Genomic DNA, 15,541 nt, shown 5'->3' with positions numbered 1-15,541 from the left:
CTGCGAGTATTATCACTAGCATGACGAAATGGGATAAAGCCAGTTTGATCCCTGTGCACTAGGTATGGCATATATTTGGAGAGCCTATTAGCTAGAATTTTAGAATAAATTTTAAGGTCCGAATTTAGCAATGCAATAGGTCTATAATTTATTTTGACATGTTTGACATTAGATTGTGAGCCCTTTGAGGTACAGCTAGTGACATGACTATGGACTTTGTAAAGTGCTGCGTAACATGTCGACGCTATGAAGGCTAATTATACTATAGTCCATGGTAAAAACTTGGAAGGCTCTGTAATATAACACATGAGGTCTGCAGAGGACAGCTGTGAGTTTTTGACCAAGATTAAGGTTGTTTTTATACTTATCAAACAAATCTAACATAGATTGTAAGCTCTTTTAGGTTTCTGTCTTTTTTTTTTCCTGTCTGTCATTTGCAAGCATTGTTTAATGTACAGCACTGCGTAATATGTTGGCGGTATATAGAGTTTATTAATATTAATAACAATATAACATTTCCAAAGATATGTGAAATAGACAAAAGCGAGAAAAAAGAGAACTTAATTGTCAGGATTTTGTATAGAGAAAATTATGGAAAAATTATGAATTCATATTATTTTGGGAGACCAGTACTAGGATTTAGGAACTGCTCAGTTGCTCTCCTATGATATACTAGAGATTAATCTATCCCCTTTTAAAGCTGAATTCCCAAATTGAAATAACCTTCTATTACCAGTTCTGTTCAAAACAGTAGTTTAGTCCATGGTGAAGGGGAAACCTAACTGTCCCCAAAACACGTTAAATGTTGTTCTTGAACTTCTAGGATAAAATGAAATACTCTTGGACTTTTGGTTTCTCACCCATGTTCTCTCTACACCTGGATTAGTAATGAAAATAGTTCCTTTACCATATATTTTAAGATATGTGAATTTTTTTAATTGATATTTTATTTTAACACATTTTCCTTATATAACTTCTAATTTTTATAGAATTTTAGTGGCTGCACTAGGTGAATGTATGGGTATAGACGTAATGATTTTAGCCAACAAATCAATAAATGCTTTACATATTTGTGATGTAGACGCTTGGCATATTATCACTACAGCAAATATTAACCTTCCTTAATTGAAAAATCTATATGGTAGTAAATTCTGCTTCAAAAGTTAATAAAAAGCTCTTCTTCTGCATGTTTAGTGAATTTTAGTTATTGTTTAGTTTTGCATCCATCTAACAAAGAGTTGGTTGGCTTCTAGCTTGGTGGATTTCATCTAAAATTCCTATATTGTCTTAACAATTCTCAAACAGATGTGACAAATATGTTCAGTCTTATTGGAAGGTTGTCATTCTTGGGATTCCCACATCTAATTATTGACTTGTGTGTCATGGTGTTTTGACCTTTTTCTTGAATCCTGATTTTCGGCAAGCATATACTCGTACAATATTTCTATTTTCCAGAAAATAATGACTCATATTTGTTTTTTATTTAATTTTACTATATAAAGTACATTTTTATCAGCAATAAAACTAATTCTTGTAACAGTTACATAGATAGTAGCAAGGTAATTTAGGTTATGGAAGTTGCAAAAAAATTGCTGAGTTTGGCCGTGAACAGTTTGTGTGTTTAAGAGACAGAAAAGAAGAAGAAACAAACTGACTTTATGGACATAAATATTAGATATAGGGAACAGCATTATGCCTGTAAAATGAACAGGCCTTTGGATCAATTACAGTATAATCACAAATTCCTTATGAATATCACCTGTATTGTAAATCTATCTGACTGCTATTATTGTTATTATGTGATGCCATTTTTGTAACTGATAATTGTTACACTGCAAACTTTTTTGCTAAACATTAAAGGACTAATAGTAAAAAGATAGGAGCCAAGGAAAGAACCAAAAAACTTCAGGAGAACACTTCAGAAGACCTAAGCTCTGACCCTGCTTACCGGTCTCTATGATCTTTTTCTAAAGACATAGTTGGACTATTGTTTGTTGAAAACATTTGGGAGCATCCGCTTGTTTACATAAGCCGCACTCTAGTGGGAAATGTGAGAGAGAAATATGTTTTGGGCATATTTGTTGCTTTTGCTGTTATAACTTATATATAAAGCTTGTGCACTAAATAAATGTAATACACAACTTGATTGTGTAATAACCTGTGACATAATTACAACCTCTCTAGCATTCTTTGATTATTGGATGTGCAAGAGAATACTGCTTAGAATATAATAACTCCTCAGCTTTTCCTTTTAACATATTTTAATCAGTCTTTTGACCTTCTATGGGACATCACTGGGAATAATGCCTATCTCTTGTGTGTGCTACATAGGACTTCAGGTACTGTGTAAGGAATTTATGTACCATTTTTTTTTATTAGAAGGGTTTGGAAAAGGGTACCGATGAAACTAACTGATTATATAACTTATTTTGACATTTTCATTTTTCTAGCTGAGACACCAGAAGACATGATCACTGAGCTGCTGTTCTGTGACACAGATGTTCAGCATATGTAGATTGATGGGTAGCTCCCAAGTAAAATGTAATCAGTTGGGTATGATGTTTTACACTGTTATGAGTTGCTAGGAAGAATAAATGTCGTAGTCAAGCTCTGCTTTTCTTCTGTCCTAGCTGAGCTCCCCATAACTAGTCTCTATTGTAGGAAAATGGCTAGCAAGAAATAGAAACACAGATTACATTCCTAAAGGAAATCTACTCCTGAGAGTTGGTCTGGAGGATGGACAATTGCATGAATAAATTGCTTCTTAAAAGTTTCTGGATTTATATGCAGCTTTTAAAGATGGAAAAGGGCACCAGACTGTAAATACGTAGCTTATTAGGGAAACTCCTGGTACACGAATATAAACCTTTATTTATGAAAACACACTGGGGTTGATATAGTAAAGATGTTTAGGCTGTTCACTTAGCAAAGTGAATTATCACTCCTAAAGAGAATTTTCATTGAGAATAGTGAGCGTGGTGAAAATTCACTTTAAAGAATACCTAATCACATAGTTACATAGGTAAATAGTCAGGATGAAAAAGACATAAGTCCATCAAATTCATCCACTAGGGAAATAAACATATCCCAGATAAAAACCCTATAGAAATAGACATTCACAGAAATGTTTGCATTTGACTGAAGCCAATGTAAACTCTGAGCTGTGGAGGCACCACAAGTGCCAGAATCAGTGCCATTTTTATAATGTGACTGTTAACCACACGAAGCCATCTAAAAGTAAATTTCTGCTTCATGAGTTTTTTGACAGAAGAGACAAAACACAGTAGGCCTTATCAAAGTTCTCCAAGACTGGAGAAGATAGACTATCATGGGTGATCCAGTAAACCTGGAATTGATTGTCTTTTCTGTTAACAAAGGACTTATTATCAATCTGTAATAATTAATATTAATACCAATTATCAATCAATATATATCTAAAAATTAAAAATATGTGTGTTTTTAATGTAGCACAGAATTTATATTTGGTTAGTTCCCAACTATTCTGTACATTTGGCCAACTTTTCTCAAATAACTGCGTGCAGAAACTCGAAACAGATGTTTTAATATGAAAAAATGTTTATTCCCAGAAAAAGTGCTGTGCCTGTGGCTAATGATATGGGGCATAGAAGGAAAAGTATTTACATCCATCAGAAAACTACCTTAAGGGCTCTTGCAAGCTGTTTTCTCCTGTTACATGAAGATAACATCTTACATGTGTCACCCAAAAGCAAGAACCTTGCCCTTTTATACTTTGCAGACATTGTGCTTTCCACTTAAATCCCACTGAAAACATTTATCTTCTATATCACAAAATAGTTTTAGGAGTTTATAGGATTTTAGAGTCATTTTTATATGAATAGGAACATTTTAAGATAAAGTTGTCAAAATACATAATGACTTAGCTCTAAAGCAAACTTTGGATGGCTGATGAGTGCTACATATGAATATTTTTACAGGAAAAGATCACTTCACAGATCTGAAAGAAATACATGAAGGTCACCAAGTTTCATGCCTCTGATATTTAGAAAATATTCATGCAGTAATTCTGCTTGTACCCTTTTCATGAGATGAACTGACAGACCCTCCCCTTTACAGATACATACTTACCCAAGGTTTGATGGTCACAATCCTGCGGTTTGTTGACCACTGAGCTGCTTTGACCACGCCTGAACATTTCAGGCCTACAGACTTCAGAGGGGTAGTATACAGAACCGGGGATTGTTTGCCTCAGTACGGGTATGTCTGCAAAAATGTTGCTGTTTCCGTCAGTACATACTGATTGTTTCTGCGGACACGTGTCTAGTTGTGCCGGTATGGTACTAATTATGTCAGTGAAAATATTGCTGTTTGTGTCAGTACATATTAATTGTTTCTGTGGACATGTGTCTGGTTGTGCTGGTATGGTAATGTTTATGTCTGTGAGAACGTTACTGTTTGTGTCAGTACATACTGATTGTTTCTGCGGACACGTGTCTGGTTGTGCTGGTATGGTACTGTTTATGTCTATGAAAATGTTGCTGTTTGTGTCAGTACACACTGATTGTGTCTGCAGTTATGTTGCTGGTTGTGTCAGTATGATCTGTGTATGTGTGTGTTAAGAGTGTGAGGAGGACATATGTAGTCTAGCCCCAGATATAAACTTGGATAAGTCAAGAGTCATGAAGGCTTTTGAATGAAATAAGAGTGGAGACCCTGATTTTACTTTGCACTAAGGTCCAATTGTATAATGGACATCAGGTCATTGTATTATCAGAAATCCTCCACTGACTTCTGTGTATCCCCACTGTACTCTATATTTTAAGCTATAATTCTCATACAGAAAATTTCACATACAGAAGCATTTTTCCTCTGTATGGAAACCACAGGGCATGCCATTGAACAGCAGGCGCTATGCCCCAGAGCCTTGTTACTGAATGGGAAAATTAACAAGTATTTTCAAAATGGAAAATACAGAGTAATAAATAGTGATAAATCAGCCGCAGGACTCCACATCTGGAAAGTTAAATAAAAATAATATGCTGATACAAGTAGGAAAGATTCCTAGCAATGGGAATACATTGTAACAGTTTCTAACAGTCCCTGTATATCTTCTCACTGTGTTGTGGTTCTGCCCCAGATGAGCCATTATTGTTTAGTAGAAGTATGTTCAGAAGTGGCTTTGTGTAGCTGGGAAAGCAATAAAACAGGCATTTTCCCAAAGCTCACATGTTATACATTACATTAGTCTACTATGTGTATCTGGTTGTATTTCTGAAGACTAAGGCCCTAATAAAACTGTAGTATTTACTACAGTAATTCCGTTCTACCATTACATGGCAGGGACATGAGGTTCTGCCGCAAACCCCTTTGCTTTTTTTATGAAATGCTGTAAATGCTATAATTCCTTATATATAAAGGAGTTTACTACTAAAGCAGAAGAGTCTGTTTACTTAGTTTATTAAATTAAAATTTGAATACCCAATCATAAGGAAGAGTAAGTAAAAGTTGGATTTTGCCTTCATGTGTGACGCGATCACAACTTAGTGAACATTACGGCTCAGGGCACAGAAAGGAAATGAAGGATCTATTACTTCTAAAGATGTCTGATCTGAGTACATGGTGCCTACAGCTGGCTGACAAATGGCGGACTGCTTGATATGCATTGGTGAATTGTCGCTATCAGCTGCAGAGTAGGTCTGAATCATTTCTGTCATCTCACAATTGAACAGCTGATTTCTTTTAAACGGACATTAACCTAATTTCCTCTTGATAGATAAACTGAGAAAAAAGGAAAACTGGCATCACTTCAGCTGCTTGTTCCTCTAATGATAAAACCATCAACTGTCACAAAGCAAATTAGAAACAAGACTGCCTTTTTAGGCACTGCTGTGCTTCACCAATGTCTGTGTGTGATCATTGTAGTTACAGGATAAACAGCTACTTACACGACAGCCTTCTGGTAAAGCTTTAGTGGGAAGATTACTTAGCATGCTGCCTGTTAGCTAGGTCCCTGGCCTTAGAGCTTTTTCAATTTGACCTAGAACAAGCATACTGCCAGTGAGGGCAGTTTAAAGTCAAAACACCCAACCTGCAATGGTATTGTAAAGTCATCAACAAATATGTAAACCAGACAGAATGAAAGCATGGTAACTAGCATCTTTAGAAGGCAACCTTGTGTTGTACACGATTCCTTTAACGTGGTATAGAAAAGAGTATATTGCATATCTCTGTAGGAAGTATATTTGTTTCAGCTTTGAAGGTTTAGGCAGACAGGTTGACAACCACAAGGTTAACCACTAATAAGCAATTAATTTCAACCAGTTCTGAACCATAGTTTCAACCACTAGATACAGGGAGAGGTGAGATGGAGCTATTGACATTCATTTGTTCCTGTAGAACAGGGGTCAGCAAACTTTTTTGGCTACTAGGCCATTTTAGGAGGTCGAGAAGGCACACTGGGCCGGACTCTCTCTCGAGTCCCGCGCTGATGGCTCCGCCCCCACCAGGAACGCCCCTGAAGGGAAATCCCTTACCCCAGTGGCGGAAGTGTTTACGCTGGCCGCGGTAAATAGGGAAGGGAGGCATAACAAGGAGTCTCAAGAGCCGCATGCGGCTCAGGAGCCGCGGGTTGCCGACCCCTGCCAGCGAGGATTAGGCCGGATCGACCAGGGGGGCGTTAGGCCAGAACCGACTACTGGCTTGGCCGTATCTGGCCTAAAGGCCGGAGTTTGCCTACCCCTGCTGTAGAACTTTTCTAGTAATTGGTTGCATTGCAGTTTTGGTTCTCAGATATTGATACAAAGGCCCGTCTTCCAATCACATCAGTCACTTCAAATGTGTAAACAAGTCATATGAAAACATGTAAAACTACCAAACTAATGCAGTTTTTAGTGGAATGTGTTGTTTATTCCCATCACCTCATATACGATGGTAATGAATAACCTTTCTATCATACCTAAAGCAGTGTCTGGGGGATGAACCTGGCCATGATTGATATTTGTAGCCATGCTTTCAGCAATGTTATCTAGCCTAGCTGGCAGCTGGTTTATGTTGTCAATTAGACACTTTATAGTTATCTCAGAAGACCTCAGGAATAATCTAAGGAATTTTTCTGACCATTCTACAGTTTTTATTATTTTTACTGTAAGAGGAAGATGGTGAGTTTGAAATCACTTCTATGAAGATGTTTATGATTGTGAATCCCATATATATTCCATATTATATATGTAAATCCAAGTTAACAAAAAAAAAAAAAAGAAAATGGGGTTTATTTCAGGAGTCACATAGGGTGTTACTGTAGGGCTGCAACTGTTCCCAAGGCCAAAGTACCCACCCATGACTGTGACTTCCCTTTACTTGCCGGTTTTCTGCTTACTTTGCCTTCTGTACGAAATAAGGCAGCATTCTGTTTCCTTCACATCCTTTTTTATCTGCCTTAATCTGCTGTCTGAGCTTGTAGCAAGCTGAAAAGTACTAAAAAAGGCAAATTCTAACCAAGTGTTATAAAACGTCAGCATGTTAGTAGCTGAGGGAAAGATTTTGGTTTAGGAAAGGGTAATCTGCAGGGCTTTTTTTCTTTACATCAGGGTTCTGTGACAAATAAACCTCAAATAACATAATTGCTTTTTAGCTAAATACATTTTTAAATGTTTTTACATATTTATATGTATGTGTTAAATGTTTTGACCATAAATATGGTCAGAAAACCGTAACTGATATTTTAAACGTGGTTTGTAATTTTTTTTTAAAGCCAAGTGGAAAGCCATATTCACTAATAACCTATACTCAATTCTGATGTTTTCTCATTACAACTGTACCATATGGAGTGTGTCTAATACACAGTTATGGTGCTCCGTTTATAAAACAGGGATTTCAACATTCCCTGGTAGAATTGAGCTACTGCCATTGAAACACATGGGCCTGATAAGTTCCCACCAGTACAAGTTTGAAGGGATGTCAGAATGGTTTATAAATAGAGCCCATAACAGTCTTTATTAATAAAAGAAGACCACAATGCCTTACTGACCTCATCGAAGTGTATTTTAGTTGGCTATACACTTAAGAATTAAAAAATATTTTTGGTAAACGGCCACTGGGTGAATTTTTGGTCATATTACTATTATTAATATTATGTTTTATTGATGTAGCACTGACTTATTTCACAGGACCTTACAAAGTCCATAGGCATGTCACTAATAGTCCCTGTAAGGGGCTCACAATCCAATAGCCCTATCTAATATGTGATTAACACAGTCTAAGGTTAGTTTTTTGAGGGAAAGCAAAAATGTCTACCTGCATGTTTTTGTATGTGTTATGGTAAATCAATTGTATCATGTGCTCCAATAATGATGTGCTTTTTACACAATATAATAATGTAATTTTGTAAATACTGATGTGTGCCTTTTTGGGAGTCACATAAAAATTACTTTTTGGGATTCACACTTTGATGTGTCAGATGTCATAGGTCTAGTGTAAATAAGTTTGTTGATGTTTAGCAATCAGCTCAAGCCTAGACTTTGACTTCTAAATCTCTGGGCATTTGGTTGCCATTAACATATACTGCTCTGTGTTTTTCTAAGTGGGATAGCAGTGCAGTTTATTCATGCAATATATTATTGTTATTTTCTCCTGTGTTTATATGTATATGTTATTTTCAGGGATGTGACTCGTTCTGGACTGGACAACCAGTCTCCTATAAAACTGGACTCTTTAACTGCTTCATCTACTAAGTAATATTATACTTACTTAAAGCTGTTGTTAGCAATACTGCAGCATTCCTTTTGTAGTTCCTGTTGAACACGCTGCTCAGATGCCATACATACCATTTCCCTGTTAATAAGTTTTCTTTTTTTTTTAATCTTGTTCTTGTCCAGGGATTCTCAGACACTGCTGCAACTACAAAATCAGATACGTCACGAAAAAGAATCTGCTGCCTGGAAGCAACAGACCAGTTTTCAGCAAAACACACCACCCTCACCATCCTTCCCTCCTCCACCTTCCTTCCAGGAGCTGGAGGCCAGTCAGCTTATCAACCCACCAGTGCAAATGAGTGTTCTTAACTCGCATAGTTCTCCTGCCATGCAATCATCCGGCTCCTTCAACTATGCTAGACCTAAACAATTTATTGCTGCCCAGAACATGACCACTGCCCCAGGCTACATAACACCATCTTCAGGTTCCTCAACCTCCAGCATCCCATCTCCAATATCACCTTCAACACCTCAAAAGCAGTTTACCAGAGTTCCTGTGCAACCTTTTTCCCAGCCATTTCCTCCTGAAGGTGAACAGTTTTGGTCGCCAACCTCATCATCTCCCCCCCCTCCTCCACCACCTGTGTTTAGCCCAACTGCAAACTATTCTGTGCAAGATTCATTTCCTCTTCCTCCACCTCCTCCTCCACTTCCTGGATCTGGACCTTCATATAGTCCATCTCAGTCTCCAACAACCAGAGGTTCTAGCCAAAGTCCTGCGGCCTTCCTCAGTTCCATGTTGCCATCCCAGCCATCACCTGTCTCCTTTAATGAACTCGGACTACCAAAAGGTGTTATGCCTCCGTGAGTATCTTTACTTTTACTATAGAATATCCGCTTGGTGTTGTATAGTACTTTGTAAGCATTGTAAAACTGCTCATGTCTTTTGTTGTTTTTGCCTACTTAAATACTTCAGCACTCTGGAGTTATGTAGCCACAAGTCAAGCTGGTATTTTGTTGGTGCAGTTATAAAAAAGAAGGCAGGATGACTGATTACTCTAAGCTACACAGATGGTTTATTACACTTCTATACATTATACTCAATATTTTGTGATTCTTGGCTATTATGTAATGCTGACTTTTGCCATTACTTGTATGGTATTATCACAGCCTAATTTAGTAGTGTAAGCCATATTTTGTGCATGGGATGAAACACTATAGATAGATAAACCTAAACAAAGATAGATAGATGATAGATAGATAGATAGATAGATAGATAGATAGATAGATAGACAGATAGATAGATAGATAGATAGATAGATAGATAGATAGATAGATAGATAGATAGATAGATAGATAGATAGACAGATAGATAGATAGATAGATAGATAGATAGTCATTCCGACAGACAGACCTCCAGAGAGGCAAATATATATTTTACTTACTGTACATGTGCCCAGATTATCATTACCAGTTACTAAAGAATGTACTATATTCTCTGTACAATCAGGGAGCACATTCTCAAGTTACAGAGAACTGTTATCTGAAATGTTGCCACCTTGTCTTAGAATCACAACATGTTTGCCAGGTCACACTTCAGAGATGTGCCAATGTTTGAGAAATAACTCAGAACAAGAAAAGTGACTTCCAGCTGTGACTGAACTGCTCACAAAGCCTAAGTAAGCAAAAAATTACTTAACATGACTAGCTCCTGGCACAATAAAATTAGCTGTTGAGAATATTCCATTGCAGCCTCATAGCATTATAAAACAAATGTTTCACATTATTAATGCATGCTTGAATCCTTAGTATGGGTATACAGAGTCTCTTTATGAATTGAAGCATCCTATTTCAGTAAGTGATACTACTCTTTGTAAAAAATAAAAGGCACACCTGTGGTACGGCACAGTTTATAGAGCAAATGCATTTACACTTCATACATTGGCCTTGATCACAGGGCCTATTTTCTAGGTATAAAAAAGGACACCTTGCTACTCCTGAGTTTTTGGTCCATATTGACATACGGGTAATAGCATTACACAGGTGCAGCAACGTCCATGAGGCAAGTCTTCTATTACACCCAATCCAAAGATGCTCAATTGGATTGCGTACTGGTCACTGTAGAAGCCATTAGAGTACAGTGAACTCACTGTCATGTTCCAGAAATTAGTTTCTGATGACCAGAGATTTGTAAATGTGTATCCTAATAATGTGGCCAATGTGTGTATATTCCTGTTGGTTACATGTCACTGACTCTTCGACTGCAAACTTTTTATTTAAAAAAGGATGGCAATCACAGAACCGGCTTAATAAAAAAGTATAATGAAAGAGTCTTAGAGATTTTGAAATGTTTTCAACCCTAATTTATGGTCTACCAAAAATGAACACGTTTTGACATTTTATTTTTCAGGTAGAAAATGATATAAATCATGAGTAAAAGTTGATTAAAAGTTATCAAACTATGTGACAAATGTGGCTACAAATTGGGTTTTTCTTGGGTAAAACATTTAGAAATACACCCCTTGGAGTTTTAGGTAAAAAGTGTAAATATAAAAAGTTGCAGTTTGAGTTATATAAGATATTAAAACCTACTTTATATTGATAACAATTTATAAAAATAGATTGACTTTGGATAGATTTAGAAAAGAAAAAACATTAAAACAAAATTGGAAACGTTATCATTCATCTGTTTGTAACCAGCAAGGAATTTCAAAAGTGTATCAAGTGCAATCTGGAATTAGTTACATTAAATCCAGCTGTCTATGGTGGGGGCCGTGCAAACTTTTAATGTCCAGCACCGCTCTTAACGCTTTTACAAACTTAGGAAAAGAGAATATTTGTAAAATATAGTACATTTAGAGTATCTTTTGTATTTCCCTTTATATTTGGTATCTACTACTACTGATCTGTAACACCTTTATCAAATTTTCATTTTGGACCGCAGAATAAATAGTTTAGAAATCTTTTTATAGACATATAGTCATACAGCCATTGGCTTGAGCTAGACTACTAGAAGGTGGTTGGGAAGGAATTGTTGTCATATTATAAAGGATGCAAGCATTACCACACTAAGACTATACACACCCACACTAACACAAAGTAACTGAAGGGCTATTTCAGGCATTACACTAGTGTAGGTGTTTGCTTCCCAATGGAAGCTGAGTTTTTTTATTGTATTTGGAATCATGGAGTTTGCTCAATGTAGGTGATTGGAGCAGGTGACCATTCTTGGTTGCTGCATGTGGCATATGAAAAACCAGGAGACAATGCCATCACAAGCAAATGCCTATAATCAAAAATAGGTGAACAAAATGAACTTTTTTGTTCCAATGTTAACAAATATTGGGGTAGGGCTAACTAGATGAAAGTCAGCCTAAAATTGTGATCTGTTCAAAACACAGGAGCTTTTGTGGTAGGAGGTATATACAGCTGACCCTGAATAGGCTTTAAAGTATGAACTTTAGAGGGTTCTCTCACACCTATGCTGTGAAATTGTGTGGTTGGCAGCTCCCAGGCACACAGCAAACTGCTGCTGTGCATCCAGGAGTGCCAGACCACACTGTGGATAATCAGATTCGCACACAAATGTGGCTCTGCAAAACTTCATACAACGTCTGCATGACCAAAAGCAACTTTACAGAAAGGTAGAGAATGCTTGGACTCAGCATGTGTCTGAAATTACCCTAGGTAAATCTGTTCAAATGATACATTATTATATGTATGTGAAAGAACTCTTTACTTGCTGATCGCAAGGATTTACTTTTATTTATGACTTTTTCAAAGGCTAAAAAACACAACAACCTATGGTTTGAGAAGGGTATTATATATTCAGCAAAACATTAGACCAATAGACCATAGACCAATTGCGCCTTGTACTTCAGCAGACTCAAATCATGGGACTTGTAGACAGCAGAGATGGGAATGGGGTGAGAAGGAAAACTTCCATGATCAGTGCTCTTCACCTCTACAGTCAAAAATGCCTTATTTCCCCACTACATGCATAGTAAAAATATTGAAAGAAAACCATGAAAAAGGATGTGTGGAGAAGAACTGGAACTATATATCGCAGAGATTATTGGAATGATTTCCATTCTATAAGTAATTGATCTTCACAGTTGGGCATACTTTATATATATTTGTGCTTCTAGAATAACTTATTGTTCAGGATATTGTGCATTGGTCATAAATGAATTATTTTCATTGGTAGGGGCTTTCCAAGGAAGACAGGCCGAACTGCCCGCATAGCTTCTGATGAAGAGATCCAGGGAACAAAAAATGCAGTAATACAAGATCTAGAGAGAAAACTGCGTTTTAAAGAAGAGCTCCTGAACAACGGCCAACCGGTATTACAGTGACAGCAAAGCTAAACATTTCATGTTAACTTATTAGCCAGTTAAACTTTGCAGCTTTTTCTTTTAAAGTTAAACATTTGAATAATTTGTTAAGATAATTGCAGGCACTAAATTTACGGACACCAGGTAATAAGCAATCAAAATGAATATCTGTGTCTCTCCTATGTTATTAGAAATTGACGTATGAAGAGAAAATGGCTCGGCGGTTGCTTGGAGCTGACAGTGCTGCAACTGTGTTTAATTTACAAGAACCAGAAGATGATAATAATACACAGGTACAAATAAGCATTTCTTTACATGTACATTTACATTAAATGGGAAATGTGTGATTGTTTTATGTGTAGTTTATTCTTATAGTTTACTTTTGAGAAATACACACAATGAAGCTGGTGTTCCTTTCCAAAGAAATCCTTTCAGTGGAATGTGCCCACAGAGCCAAAATTATAATTAACAAACAGCTTATCAAAAGCAAACTATTGAAGGACATTTAGTAAATCAAGAAACTGCCTTTACCTACAATTGATGAAGCAGCAATGCATTTTATTTTAATTCTCAAGAATGTAGTGTAATTCTAAGGGATCAATTACTGACATTGAAATACATGGACCTACAAGATTCTCCACCAGGGAATGTTTCAGGGAATGTCAGATTCACTGGTTTAAAAACGGAACCCTAAATGTTTTTCAACTAAATGTAACTGGCAGAATTCAGGGTTTAGCTATAACACTCATTCCTTAGTGGTTAGCTTTGAGTTTATGCATGTGTATTTTACTGCATTTTGCCTGCTCATGATACTTAAACAGTGAACTGGCCTTTCAGCTTGTCATGTATTTTTGCTGGAGTATGTACACTTGGTTTATACATGTATGTATTCTGGTTTAGTTTTCTCCTTGAATTTAAAGTGTTTAATTGGCTGTCTACATACTGACTGAATGGCCTGACTTGAATGTGGGTTTTCACTCATATGGACAAAGCTACACAATCAAGTTGTTTAGCATCGTGGACGTTGCAAAGTTCAATGATAGTCACCGATATTGACTGAATGGACAGCTCAGTTATTAGGAGAAAGGATAAGAAAGGGATCATTACGATGGGAATAAAAGGTCAGCTACTGGTTTTAATGGGGCTGATCGCTAGAATAGTAGATGCGAAGGGACTGTGTTTTATGGGCAACATTTTTTTTGCCCATGTGATGACACAAGTACAGAGCACAACACACAGCACAACAGCAAAGAACAGGGATGCAATCATTAACAATTCAGTTTTTCTTCCCCAGACACATCTAATAATGGTATGGCATCTAATAAATGGTATGGCATCTATTAAAGAAAATCTAATAAACAAAAAGTGTTTGAAAGTTTCCTATTGCAATATAAAAGTTACATTGATCATTAATAATGAACTTTTAGATGTAAATATTATACTTGTAGACCTGAGATACCTGAGCAGCAGTTCACTGGATGTTTGTGTGAATCGAATTGTATAAGGAAGGATCATGATATCAACATAAACCATAGAACATTAGTCAGAGGTAGCGGGCAGCTGAACAGCAAGTCAGATATTTTTTAATTTGTTCTGATGGGAGATTTTAGTTTTGAATATAAATAGAAGAATGTGAATAAAACATCTGTTTTGTGTTATGCATACAATTTTTCTTTATGTACTCGATAAGGTGTCATTAAATGACCGTTTTAAAATTGTATTAGCAAAATTAGTGTCTGTTAAAGCCAACAGAGAATGCAGACCACAGTGTACATACATGTGTCAACATCAAGATGTACATACTCCATATATGCTAATGTTCATATATAGATGTGCATGTAACAAGGTCCCAGTAATAAGCCATTAAAGAGCTTTTTGCATTTTATAAGCAAATCAGCGTGAAGTTAGTTCTTAGAAAAACTTGTGTTGAAAAGACAATAGAGAATATATATATATATATATATATATATATATAAATACACACCTTTTGTAAAGAAAGTACAGAGCCAGAGTACAGAGAGGAGCTTACTCCTCACGCTCTATAAAGGAGAAGTATCATCAGATCACAAGGTAGTAAATGTATGCTTGCTTTAGCTTTTACCTTCTTCTCTACCTTTCAGGAAGTTGCCTCTGTTGATGCTTCTGTAGGAAATCCTCTTGAAATGCAGAAGGTTATTATTGACCTGTGTTCCTTGTCCACACCTCATTGACCCTTGGTTTTATAATTAACATTTTACGTGTTTTGCAGTTTCCCCAATTTAACAACTGTTGTAAACACTTGTCTTTTATGTTCTTCTGGTTTTTCACTTGGTGTAATGTTTATCCTTCAGTTATGGAGGCGATTTTAAACAAGTATTAAAGAAAATAATTATGTTATATACCTATTGAATCTCCAGCATATGCATTGTATAATTGCATGAAATTACTGTGTTGGTTTTTTTTACTAATTACTCCTAAATTATCCTCACTGGAACTTCCCACTTATGAAGTGCCTTTCAATAATGGGAATGGGCATCAGTCTTTCATCAATATTAAACA

At 36.4% G+C, this 15,541-nt stretch overlaps 1 protein-coding gene across 5 annotated transcripts in view; it reads left to right on the top strand.

The window, feature by feature from the left end:
* The window catches only part of PALLD (palladin, cytoskeletal associated protein), a 200,237-nt gene that overhangs the window by 157,334 nt on the left and 27,362 nt on the right, over positions 1–15,541 (top strand). For 4 of the 5 annotated variants that reach the window (XM_072406026.1, XM_072406028.1, XM_072406029.1 and 1 more), the window contains 4 exons: positions 8,853–9,533; positions 12,877–13,012; positions 13,195–13,296; positions 15,124–15,174. In XM_072406026.1, coding sequence (XP_072262127.1) covers positions 8,853–9,533; positions 12,877–13,012; positions 13,195–13,296; positions 15,124–15,174 — 970 coding nt within the window. The remainder of the gene's footprint in view (positions 1–8,852; positions 9,534–12,876; positions 13,013–13,194; positions 13,297–15,123; positions 15,175–15,541) is intronic. The other variant, XM_072406027.1, reaches the window with a different exon arrangement.

The sequence above is a fragment of the Pyxicephalus adspersus genome, chromosome 3, assembly GCF_032062135.1.
Source record: "Pyxicephalus adspersus chromosome 3, UCB_Pads_2.0, whole genome shotgun sequence".
In the NCBI taxonomy this organism is placed as follows: domain Eukaryota; kingdom Metazoa; phylum Chordata; class Amphibia; order Anura; family Pyxicephalidae; genus Pyxicephalus; species Pyxicephalus adspersus.
Note: the sequence above shows the minus strand (reverse complement) of the source record. Positions and strands in the feature narration are given on the sequence as shown.